Source organism: Oncorhynchus nerka, linkage group LG21 (genome assembly GCF_034236695.1).
Source record: "Oncorhynchus nerka isolate Pitt River linkage group LG21, Oner_Uvic_2.0, whole genome shotgun sequence".
In the NCBI taxonomy this organism is placed as follows: Eukaryota; Metazoa; Chordata; class Actinopteri; order Salmoniformes; family Salmonidae; genus Oncorhynchus; species Oncorhynchus nerka.
In genome coordinates, this window is record NC_088416.1 from 12,428,564 (window position 1) to 12,442,102 (window position 13,539).

At 42.5% G+C, this 13,539-nt stretch overlaps 1 protein-coding gene across 1 annotated transcript in view; it reads left to right on the plus strand.

The window, feature by feature from the left end:
- The window catches only part of LOC115103929 (CSC1-like protein 2), a 106,716-nt gene that overhangs the window by 53,449 nt on the left and 39,728 nt on the right, over positions 1 to 13,539 (plus strand). The window contains exons 14-15 of the mRNA XM_065006314.1: positions 100 to 237; positions 8,211 to 8,364. Of these exons, the coding sequence (XP_064862386.1) occupies positions 100 to 237; positions 8,211 to 8,364 (292 nt within the window). The remainder of the gene's footprint in view (positions 1 to 99; positions 238 to 8,210; positions 8,365 to 13,539) is intronic.

Here is a 13,539-nt window from a genome sequence, read left to right on the forward strand (position 1 = left end):
TCAAACCGCCTCAGTAGATCAGTGCCGCCACCAAATGCCATATGTAATAAAAGCTTGTGTAGCCTACTCAATTTCCCTGCCATTTACCGCTTATCACAGAATCCTAAAGGACTTCAATGCCTGCCAATGCCATGGCTGCACTTGTCGCCAAGAGCCCAAGTCATCCCAGTTCAGTGAAAGTCTCCACGTCTACAACTGGAGTGTGAGCTATGCTCCTGACCCTCAGAACGTGCGCTGGTAAGAGACAGTGTCCTGCACAGGGTGGGCCAGCCATAGAATTTAGAATATAATACTAATTCTATTTCTATGGGGCTAGCACAAACTATGATGTCGAGGTAGAACAAAGGAGGGCATCAAGAAAGGCTAAAAGGGACTCTTACCATCAAATCAATTTTTATTAGACACGTACACATGGTTAGCAGATGTTATTGCGAGTGTAGCGAACTGCTTGTGCTTCTAGTTCCGACAGTGCAGCCATATCTAACAATTCCACAACAACTACCTAATACATACAAATCTAAGTAAAGGAATGGAATAAGAATATATATATATAAATATATGGATGAGCAATGACAGAGCGGCATAGGCAAGGTGCAATAGAGGGTATAAAATACAGTATATACATATGAGATGAGTAATGCAAGATATGTGAACATTAAAGTGGCATTTACTGAAGTGACTAGTGATCCATTTATTAAAGTGGCCAATGATTTCAACTCTGTGTGTAGGCAGCAGCCTCTCTGTGTTAGTGATGGCTGTTTAACAGTCTGATGGCCTTGAGCTAGAAGCTGTTTTTCATTCTCTCGGTACCAGCTTTTGTGCATCTATTCTGACCTGACCGCCTGGATGGTAGCGGGGTGAACAGGCAGTGGCTCGGCTGGTTGTTGTCCTTGATGATCATTTTGGTCTTCCTGTGACATCGGGTGGTGTAGGTGTCCTGGAGGGCAGGTAGTTTGTCCCCGGTGATATGTTGTGCTGACCGCACCACCCTCTGGAGAGCCTTGCGGTTGTGGGCGGTGCAGTTGCCATACCAGGAGGTCATACAGGATGCTCTCAATTATGCATCTGTAAAAGTTTGTGATGGTTTTAGGTGACAAGCTAAATTTCTTCAGCCCCCTGACTCATTCTTCACCACACTCTCTGTGGGTGGACCATTTCAGTTTGTCTGTGATGTGAAGTGCTGAGTAATCCTTTCTGTAGAACGACTACACTCCACACCTTTACACTCAAGGACAGAATGTGGCTATGGAAGGAGGGGATGGTGTGATGATAGGTATTTGTCCAAAACTCATTAGTGATCCTCAGCCCCCCTTGACCTCCAGTCAGCTCTTTTCCTGAAACCGTGACTTTGGAGCTTTGCGGTTGACTGAATGCTTGCCAATAACTTAATAACCCACACAGTCTCCGCCCATGCTTAGCTGGCTCCGCATCAAATAAAACGTTTTGTCACATGCGCCGAATACAACAGGTGTAGACTTTACCGCTACATGCTTTGCTTACAAGCTCTTTTCCAACACTGCAGAGTTAAAAAGTAAGACAAATTTGCAAAATAAAAAAAGGAAATAGTAACACAATAAAATAACAAGCACAATGTTATATAAAAGAAGTACCGTTACCAAGTCAATGTTTTAGGGGCTACGAGGTAGTTGAGGTAATATGTACAGTTGTGGCCAAAAGTTGAGACACAAATATACATTTTCACAGTCTGTTGCTTCAGTTTGTATGATGACAATTTGCACATACTCCAGAATGTTATAAAGAGTGATCAGATTAATTGCAATTAATTGCGAAGTCCCTCTTTGCCATGCAAATGAACTGAATCCCCAAAAAACATTTCCACTGCATTTCAGCCCTGCCACAAAAGGACCAGCTGACATCATGTCAGTGATTCTCTCGTTAACACAGGTATGAGTGTTGACGAGGACAAGGCTGGAGATCACGCTGTCATGCTGATTGAGTTCGAATAACAGACTGGAAGCTTCAAAAGGAGGGTGGTGCTTGGAATCATTGTTCTTCCTCTGTCAACCATGGTTACCTGCAAGGAAACACGTGCCGTCATCATTGCTTTGCACAAAAAGGGCTTAACAGGCAAAGATATTGCTGCCAGTAAGATTGCACCTAAATCAACCACTTATCAGATCATCAAGAACTTCAAGGAGAGTGGTTCAATTGTTGTGAAGAAGGCTTCAGGGCACCCAAGAAAGTCCAGCAAGCGCCAGGACCGTCTCCTAAAGTTGATTCAGCTGCAGGATTGGGGCACCACCAGTACAGAGCTTGCTCAGGAATTGCAGCAGACAGGTGTGAGTGCATCTGCACGCACAGTGAAGCGAAGACTTTTGGAGGATGGCCTGGTGTCAAGAAGGGCAGCGAAGAAGCCACTTCTCTCCAGGAAAAACATCAGGGACAGATTGATATTCTGCAACAGGTACAGGGATTGGACTGCTGAGGACTGGGGTAAAGTCATTTTCTCTGATGAATCCCCTTTCCGATTGTTTGGGGCATCCGGAAAAAAGCTTTTCCGGAGAAGACAAGGTGAGCACTACCATCAGTCCAGTAAAGCATTCTGAGACCATTCATGTCTCAGAATCCATTCACTCACTCACTCACAATTTTGCCTAAGAAAACAGCCATGAATATAGAATGGTACCAACACATCCTCCGAGAGCAACTTCTCCCAACCATCCAGGAACAGTTTGGTGATGAACAATGCCTTTTCCAGCATGATGGAGCACCTTGCCATGAGGCAAAGGTGATAAATAAGTGGCTTGGGGAACAAAACATCGATATTTTGGGTCCATGACCAGGAAACTCCCCAGACCTTAATCCCATTGAGAACTTGTGGTCAATCCTCAAGAGGTGGGTGGACAAACAAAACCCCACAAATTCTGACAAACTCCAAGCATTGACTATGCAAGAATGGGCTGCCGTCAGTCATGATGTGGCCCAGAAGTTCGTTTTTCTCAATTGCTAAAACACAATTTCTGAAACCTTGCTCCATTTCCTGAAAACATTAAACACAAAACCTAATCTTCAAGCACTATTTACATAACCTCTGACTCCTCTTGCAAAATGAAACATTCGCCTCAAAACAGTTTTACCTGTGTTCAAAATCAAGCACTGCTCTCAAATCATAAACAAAGTGATCAAAATGATATACACTCTCAAGCAGTCAGTAAACAATACACCGAAAAATAGAAAACACATTGTTCAAAACATACAATTCTCAGGGAGAAGTACATTTTTAATCTAAAAAAAATATTCATATTTTTCCGTCATTGTCTTTTGATGAACGAAAACATCAAAATTTATCAGAAATTCTTACTCTGCTTTGCTCTGCAATTTTGTTTTTTGTTCTTCCTCCTCCTTGTACCCCTATTTTTACAGTACTGTACCCTGCATCTCACAAACTTGTCCTTTGTCTCTGTGATACTGTAATTCTTGTTCTTTGTTGATATGAACCTGCAACCAGTCAAAATCTTTTGAGCAGTCAGTAATGTTAATAAATGGGCCCGACGTCCACAGGTGGGGGTTGTACTTACAGCCCAACACCGTGCAGGACGTTTGGCATTTGCCAGAGAACACCAAGATTGGCAAATTCACCACTGGCGCCCTGTGTTCTTCACAGATGAAAGCAGGTTCACACTGAGCACGGGACAGACGTGACAGAGTCTGGAGACCGTTCTGCTGCCTGCAACATCCTCCAGCATGACCGGTTTGGCGGTGGGTCAGTCATGGAGTGGGGTGGCATTTCTTTGGGGGTCCGCACAGCCCTCCATGTGCTCGCCAGAGGTAGCCTGACTGCCATTAGGTACCGAGATGAGATCCTCAGACCCCTTGTGAGACCATATGCTGGTGCGGTTGGCCCTGGGTTCCTCCTAATGCAAGACAATGCTAGACCTCATGTGGCTGGAGTGTGTCAGCAGTTCCTGCAAGAGGAAGGCATTGATGCTATGGACTGGCCCGCCCGTTCCCCAGACCTGAATCCAATTGAGCACACATTGGTGGATGGAGCGAGACATGATGTCCCAGATGTGCAGCAGGTTGCACCACAGACTGTCCAGGAGTTGGCGGATGCTTTAGTCCAGGTCTGGGAGGAGATCCCTCAGGAGACCATCCGCCACCTCATCAGGAGCATGCCCAGGCGTTGTAGGGAGGTCATAGAGGCACGTGGAGGCCACACACACTACTGAGCCTCATTTTGAGTGTGACTCCAAATCCAGACCTCCGTGGGTTGATAAATTTGATTTCCATTGATCATTTTTGTGTGATTTTGTTGCCAGCTGTTACGCACGCCTCTATGAAGAGGGAACGCAACACCCTGCTACAACTAAACTCTCCGTGAAGTGAAAAAGGTATGGACTGTAGGTGCGAGTAAGAATGACAACAAGCAGAATGTGGTACCGTTTACAAGGACTTTATTCCTTTACACGGTAATATGGGGAAAAGGGGCTGGACGGAACCAAAGCAAAGAAAGTAAATCTCAAAGCTCCCCCTCTCCTATCTTACCTGCCTACCCACTACTTACCTAATTTAGCACCACCTGGTGCCCTAACCAAAATACAGGGGGTGGTCCGCCCAGGTCTTACCTAGTGTGCCTAGACAGCGAATATGCTACGGGTATATGTATGCCCGCGGGCCTCTTGCCTAAGCACTCCCAAGGTGCCTTCCCCTTCCCCCTGGGAACAAATGAAACAGAATATTAAACAATTTCACAAACAAACTAAGAAACAAAGGACATCAAATGAGCTCTATCTGAGCAACAAACTCACAAAACAATGAACTCCCAGCAAAATCAACCTCTATCAAAATCTCTCTGCAATGACCTCCCAGAAAATCTCTCGCAAATCTACCTCTAGCAAAATGTCTAGCAAATCTACCTCCAGCAAAATCTCTCAGAAAATCTCTCTACAAAAATCTCTCCCTCCTGAACAGAACACTGGCATTTATATATCTTCAGATGGAATGGGTAATTGGAGACAGCTGTCTTGACGAGGGGGCGGGGTCAGCTCTCCAATTAGCCCTGGAGTCGACCAATCAGCTGCTTGAGGGATTTCCGGAAGCCATTTCCTGAAATAAACACATGCACAAACACAAACTACAACACATAAACTGGGGAACCTAACACCAGCACATTCAACTATGTGAAGAAAAATGTATTTAATAAGAATATTTCATTAATTCAGATCTAGGATGTGTTATTTTAGTGTTCCCTTTATTTTTTTGAGCAGTGCATTTCAAGCAGACCACCATAATCCCTGTGCCCAAGAATGCTAAGGTAACCAGTCTAAATGACTACCGCCCCATAGTCCTCACATCTGTAGCCATGAAATGCTTTGAAAGGCTGGTCATGGCTCACATCATCCCAGACACCCTGGACCCATGCCAATTCGCATATCGCCCCAACAGATTCACAGATGATGCAATCTCTACTGTACTCCACACTGCCTTCTCCCACCTGGACAAAAGGAACACCTATATGAGAATGCTATTCATTGACTACAGCTCAGCGTTCGACACCGTAGTGCCTTCAAAGCTCATCACTAAGCTAAGAATCCTGAGACTAAGCACCTCCCTCTGTAACTGGATCCTGGACTTCCTGACGGGCCACCCCCAGCTGGTGAGGGTAGGAGCAACACATCTGCCCGCTGATCCTCAACATCGGAGCCCCTCGGGGGTGTGTGCGTGTTCAGTCCCCTCCTGTACTCCCTGTTCACCCACGACTGCATGGCCAGGCACGACTCCAACATCAGACGACATAACAGTGGTACCAGCCTCATCACCACAACAGCCTCATCGCCGACAACGACCAGACACCCTATAGGGAGGAGATCAGAGACCTGGCCGGGTGGTGCCAGAATAACAACTTATCCCTCAATGTAATCAAGACAAAGGAGATGATTGTGGACTACAGGAAAAGGAGGACCGTGCACTCCCCCATTCTCATCGACTGGGCTGTAGAGGAGCTGGTTGAGAGCTTCAAGTTCCCTGGTGTCCACATCACCAACTAACTAGAATGGTCCAAGCACACCAAGACAGTTGTGAAGAGGGCACGACAAAACCTATTCCCCCTCAGGAGACTGAAAAGATTTGGCATTGGTCCTCAGATCCTCAAAAGGTTCTACAGCTGCAACATCGAGAGCATTCTGACTGGTTGTATCTCTGCCTGGTACTGCAACTGCTCGGCCTACGGAAGCAAGACACTACAGAGGGTTGTGTGTATGGCCCAGTACGTCACTGGGGCAAAGCTGCCTGCCATCCAGGACCTCTACACCAGGCGGTGTCAAGAGGAAGACCTTAAAAATGGTCAAATACTCCAGCCACCCCAGTCATAGACTGTTCTCTCTGCTACCTCATGGCAAGCGGTACCAGAGTCAATCACCACCTTCCGGAGACACCTGAAACCCCACCTCTTTAAGGAATACCTAGGATAGGATAAAGTAATCCCTCTCACCCCCCCCCCCCCCCCCCCCCCCCCCCCCTTAAAAGATTTAGATGCACTACTGTTCCACTGGATGTCATAAGGTGAATGCACCAATTTGTAAGTCGCTCTGGATAAGAGCGTCTGCTAAATGACTTAAATGTAATGTAAATGTACCAGAGCGCCAAGTCTAGGACCAAAAGGCTCCTCAACAGCTTTTACCTCTAAGCCATAAACCTCCTGAACAGATAATCAAATGGCTACCCGTACTATTTGCATTGTGTCCCGCCACCCCCAACCCGCCAACCCCCTATTACGCTGCTGCTACTCTCTGTTTATCATCTATGCATAGTCACTTTAACTATGCCCACGTGCATATTACCTCAATTAGCCCGACTAACCGGTGCCCCCACACATTGACTCTACTGGTACCACTTGTATTTAGCCTCCCTACTGTTATTTTCATTGTCATTTTACTGAAATTAATACATTTCTTTACCTATCTATTGTTTACCTAATACATTTTTTAAAAACTTACAAGCCCTAACCAACAGTGCAATTTTTAAGTAAGCAATTTCACTGTAAGGTGAAACACCTGTTGTACACCTGTTGTATTTGGCTCACGTGAGACTTTGATTTGATTTAAGTTTTTGCTTGTAAGCAGGAATCAGATTTTCCAAATGAAGGGTGAGGGAGAGCTTTGTTATGCATCTTTGTGAGTAAAGATGATCTACAGTTTTCTTTCGCCTCTAGTTGCACTGGTGAAATGCTGGTAGAAATTATGTAAGACTGATTTCAGTTTTCCTGCATTAAAATCACCGGGCACTAGAAGCGCCGCCTCTGGATGAGCATTTTCTTGTTTGCTAATGGCACCATACAGCTCGTTGTGTGGTTTTAGTTCCAGCCAGTATCTGTTTGTGGTAGTAAATGGACAGCTACGAAAAATATAGATGACAGAAATGTTATGGTGTACAGCTTATCATTAGGTATTCTCACTCAGGCGAGCAGAACCTCAACTTACTTAATATTATAGATTGCGCATCAGCTCTTAACAAAGAGACCCCCCCCCCTTGAGTTTACCCAACTCTGCTGTTATGTCCTACCGATGTATAGATAAACCAGCTAGATTTATAGTTTCCATGTCCTTGTTCAGCCATGACTCTGAGAAACATAGGATATTCGATTTCTTCCGATCATGTTGATAGTCTCGAACAGAACTCGTCCAGTTTATTCTCCAGTGATTGCACATGCGCCAATAGAACAGAGGGTAGAGGTGGTTTATCCACTCGCCGACATAGTCTCGTCAGGTATCCCACATGCCAGTCTCTATAACACCGCCTCTTCCTTTTTCGAATGGCTGGGATTTGGGCCTGTCCTTCGTCACCGACTCATTGAAGTAGAACTCCTCCTCCATATCGAGGATCGTTGTTCTGATATCCAGAAGCTCTTTTAGTCATAGGAACTATGGTGGTAACATTATGTACAAAAGAGTTAAGATCAGAAAAAAAATGAAAATATAATAGCACAATTGGTCAGGGCCCGTAAAACAGAATAGTAGTATGTGCGTGTGCACACAGGTGTGAATTTTGCTCGATAGATTTGATATCAACACATCTTTGGATTGTATTATCTTTTAAAACTAGTGTTCTATTTTTCCTATGTATGTTACATTACCAGAAGGTATTGTATTAAGTCTGATATGAAGGTAACACTTTAATGTGCATGTGGGATGACCTGTTTAAATGCTGGATGGTTTACAAATGATCTCTGTGTATGTCAACTTCTCTGACAGGGAGCACTTATCATTGGGGGGGATTTCCTGGTGGATTCGCTGCTTCATCATCAACTGCATCCTTTTCCTCCTGCTCTTCTTTCTCACCACGCCCGCCATCATTATCTCCACGATGGACAAGTTTAACGTCACCAAGCCTGTGGAGTATCTCAATGTAAGAAATCTTCAATATCCCTCAATGTATTTCACTCCATATCAAAGGTTTTGTCGTGGCCTAGCTGGTCTACAGTGTTTCCTCCTTTAAAAGTTGTTGTGCTGCATGCAGCACACCTTGTGGGCTGCTGCAGAATTCTATGGCACGTTATTTGTCAGCCATTTTTACCATTAATGCAAGTTAGTGCTAGTTTAATCACCAGAGGGCATCTTTGAGAAGTATTTGATAGTCTTCAGTATTGGCATTACTAGAGAATTTAAAACCTTTTTTGTAAGAACATAGTATATGGAATTGATTTTAAGAAATGTAGCTAATTGATTAATATTATGGTCTTTCTACTGCAAGAAAATAAAAAAATGAAACCCTCAGGGTTTCCGTTAGGATGGTACGAAAACTATGGCGCTGTACAACATGACGGTCTGGAGTAGGCTACAGTACTAAGAGCATAAGAGGATTGGAATAGTCTAAATTAATATCTATGGGGCATAACATTTCCACACTCTAATTGTAGTGTAACCAATACCCAAATGGATATTCAGTGAAAATAAAAAATCTCATTGATTTATCAAGACCAGTCCCCATGCTTGTCTCAGAGCAGCATGAAACAATGCTGAAATAGTTATTGCTTCAAATCATATTGCTTCTAACTTCAATATGCTTTTAAAATAAATCAAACCTACACCACTTTTAACATCTTGGAACTACCGCTCCCGGATCCGGGAGAATTGTCATCGACTGACACTAATTAGCATAACGCAACGGACAAAAAATATTACTAGAAAATATTCATATTCATGAAATCACAAGTGAAATATATTGAAACACAGCTTAGCCTTTTGTTAATCACCCTGTCATCTCAGATTTTGAAATGATGCTTTACAGTCAAAGCAAGACAAGCATTTCTGTAAGTTTATTGATAGCCTAGCATAGCATTATGCCTAGCTAGCAGCAGGCAACCTTGTCACGAAAATCAGAAAAGCAATCAAATTAAATCGTTTACCTTTGAGCTTCGGATGTTTTCACTCACGAGACTCCCAGTTAGATAGCAAATGTTCCTTTTTTCCATAAAGATTATTTTTGTAGCCGAAATAGCTCCGTTCTTCACATTTGGTTGAGAAATCGACCGGAAATTGCGGTCACGACAACGCCGATATTCCAAATTGGATCCATAATATCGACAGAAACATGGAAAACATTGTTTATAATCAATCCTCAAGGTGTTTTCAAATATCTATTCACTAATATATCAACCGGGTCAGTTGGCTTCTTAGTAGGGGCGAGAGAAAAAATGGCCGCATTTGTCTATTACGCACATAACACTCTGAGAGCTACCAGCTGACCACTGACGCAGTGTTGTCACTCACGCTCATTTTTCAAAATAAAAGCCTGAAACTATGTCTTGTGACACTAGACACATTAGGGAAGACACAGAAAAATAATCTGGTTGATATCCCTTTCACTGCTCAATAGGGACGCATAGGAACGCAGAGGTTTCTAAATAAATCCTGATTGGATTTTTCTCCGGCTTTCGCCTGCGATATCAGTTCTGTTATACTCACAGACAATATTTTTACAGTTTGGAAACTTTAGTCTTTTCTATCCTAAGATGTCAATTATATGCATATTCTATTATCTAGTCCTGAAAAATAGCCTGTTTACTTTGGGAACGTTATTTTTCCAAAAATTAAAATAGTGCCGCCTAGTTTCAAGAGGTTAAATGGAGCAATGGCAGGCAATGGAACAGAGAGCTTTCAGGAAAAACAGCACTTCCGGGTTGGATTTTCCTCAGGTTTTCGCCTGCAATATCAGTTCTGTTATACTCAGACAATATTCTGACCGTTTTGGAAACTTTAGTGTTTTCTATCCTAATCTGACAATTATATGCATATTCTAGATTCTGGGCCTGAGAAATAGGCAGTTTAATTTGGTTACGTTTTTCATCCAAACATCAAAATACTGCCCCCTACACTCAACAGGTTAACAGCACATTACTCAACACTAGTGAGACTCATTTCGCATACTGTAGGTCTACCGTAGATCTAAAAATATTTTTTTAATTGACGCGACTCTCCGCCAATAATTACATTTGAGGATTCTGAATGATTATCTAAGGGGCATTTTTCTTTACGGCAAATCGGATTTGTGATAATATCTAAGAGGCTTTTATATAATTATGAATGAATTCATAATAATAATAGCTTTGTTTAGTTTTCATTGAGTGAGCCAAAAAAATGCCATTCCTGAACATGGGGTGAGACATTCTCACTAATTTGTAAATAAAGCCAGTAAGACCGCTGCACCACTCGGGAGGCCCCATACACAAAGTTTTTCATGCTGATTAATTGCCTTGCACAAATTATCAAAATACATAGAGGTGTTAGTAAAGGTATATTGTCCTGCTAATAGCCCATAATGGGCTATTCTAATACTGTACAGGTCAGGAATAAGACCTTATTTTATTAAGACTATCATAAATAATGTTGGTGAATTTTTATTTTGATCCAAAGCCATGAATGAGTGAGTCACTCAACCTTATGTAGGTGACCGGGGCTATATGACTGTGCCATCAACTTGATTGTATATAGCGATATTTTGGAGATTTCATTTTCAAAAAACGAAAGTGAGCGATTGTAATCTGAATGAAGGCCAAAATAATATTTGTAAAGGCCAAAACAATTAATTCTGTTTTTAGAGGGAGAGAAACGATGGGCTAATTGTGCGCCGCCCTATGGTACTCCCAACCATGGTCGAATGTGAAACATAATACTAATAATAATAATACCTTTCCCTCCGTCCACATGTTAAAGGTTCAAATTGATAAATGTTTTTTTTTGATCAATTAGGATATTTCTGTTTAATCACAATATTTGTTATATTATTTGTTCTGTATTTTCTGGTGGATTAAACTGAAATTGCAATACAGCCAACCAAGCTAAGAAATACATTTGACGATAGAATTCTCCCCCTACCCTCCTCCTAGGCAATTCTATTGTCCTGCTAATAGCTCTGCTAATAGCCATAATGGCGCTGTACAACATGACCGTATGTGTTTGAAAGAGTATTTTCCAGTAAGCAACAATTTGTTTACCTTCATTAGCCTACTTTGTTCCAATATTTCTGTCATTCAGTGATATTTATTCCCATAGTAATTACTTATGGATCCATAAGGAAATTAACATCTGCATTTTGAAAGAGTATTTTTGTCATTATTTTATTAACGAAAGCATACCAAGTACAATCCCAAATCTGTAAACATGGGCACCCTCATAGATATCATCCTAACCAACCTGCCCTCCAAATACACCTCTGCTGTCTTCAACCAGGATCTCAACGATCACTGCCTCATTGCCCTGCATCCATAACCACCCCTCATCACTGTCAAACACTCCCTAAAACATTTCAGAGAGCAGGCCTTTCTAATCGACCTGGCCCGGGTATCCTGGAAGGATATTGTCCTCATTCCGTCATTAGAGGATGCGTGGTTATTCTTTAAAAGTGCTTTCCTCACCATCTTAAATAAGCATGCCCCATTCAAAAAACTTAGAACCAGGAACAGATATAGCCCTTGGTTCACTCCAGACCTGACTGCCCTTGACCAGCACAAAAACATCCTGTGGCGTGCTGCATTAGCATCGAATAGCCCCTGCGATATGCAACTTTTCAGGGGAGTTAGGAAAACAAAGGCTAGCTTTTTCAAGCAGAAATGTGCATCCTGTAGCACAAACTCCCAAAAGTTCTGGGACACTAAAGTCCATGGAGAATAAGAGAACCTCCTCCCAGCTGCCCACTGCACTGAGGCTAGGAAACACTGTCACCACCGATAAATCCACGATAATTGAGAATTTCAATAAGCATTTTTCTTTCCACCTGGTTACCCCTACCCCGGTCAACAGCCCTGCACCCCCCACAGCAACTTCCCAAGCCTCCCCATTTCTCCTTCAGCCAAATCCAGCTGATGTTCTGAAAGAGCTACAAATTCTGGACCCCTACAAATCAGCTGGGCTAGACAATCTGTAAACTCTCTTTCTAAAATTATCCGCCGCAATTGTTGCAACCCCTATTACTAGCCTGTTCAACCTCTTTCATATCGTCTGAGATCCCCAAAGATTGGAAAGCTGCCACGGTCATCCCCCTCTTCAAAGGGGGAGACACTCTAGAACTGCTGCAGACCTATATCTATCCTACCATGCCTTTTCTAAAGTCTTCGAAAGCCAAGTTAACCTCTTAAGTCGACCCTCTACTTTTTTGAACATTCTGTTAAAAATCGCGCAACATTTCAGCGCCCTGCTACTCATGCCAGGAATATAGTATATGCATTTGCTTAGTCTGTGTGGATAGAAAACACTCAGACGTTTATAAAACTGGTTAAATCACTGCTGTGGCTTTACCAGAACGGCATTTACATCGAAAAGCACAGGAAAAACTGATCACTGAAAATGGGAAAATATATCCATGCGCTACTTGAACCCATTGGTAAAGGTGAACCACAATTAATTGACTGAGGTTGCAGTACCTACAGCTTCCACACGGTGTCTAGAGTCTTGTCATTTCCCTTCGAGTTTTTTCTTGGTCAAACACATGCAGGGCACCGTATCTCCTCTGGTCTAGGACCGGATATTTTCGTTGAGTTTCTAGCCGGACATTTTTCCAGACGGACAGCTAATGATCTTTACATCGCCTCTTGATGAATTTTATCGCTTATTAACGTTTACTAATACCTAAAGTTGCATTACAAACGTATTTCGAAGTGTTTTGTGAAAGTTTATCGTCGACTTTTGAATTTTAAAAAATGACGTTACGTTTTGAAACTATGTTTTTTCGTTTATCACACAGTCTACATATAACGATATCTAGGCTTTATATGGACCGATTTAATCGAAATAAAGACCCAAATAGTGTTTATGGGACATCTAGGAGTGCCAACAAAGAAGATGGTGAAAGGTAATGAATGTTTTCTATTTTATTGTGCGGTTTGTGTAACGCCGAAATGCTAATTATTTTGTTTACGTCCCCTGTGGGTCTTTTGGGGTGTTACATGCTATCAGATAATAGCTTCTCATGCTTTCGCCGAAAAGCATTTTAAAAATCTGACTTGTTGCCTGGATTCACAACGAGTGTAGCTTTAATTCGATACCCTGCATGTGTATTTTAATGAACTTTTGAGTTTTAACTAAT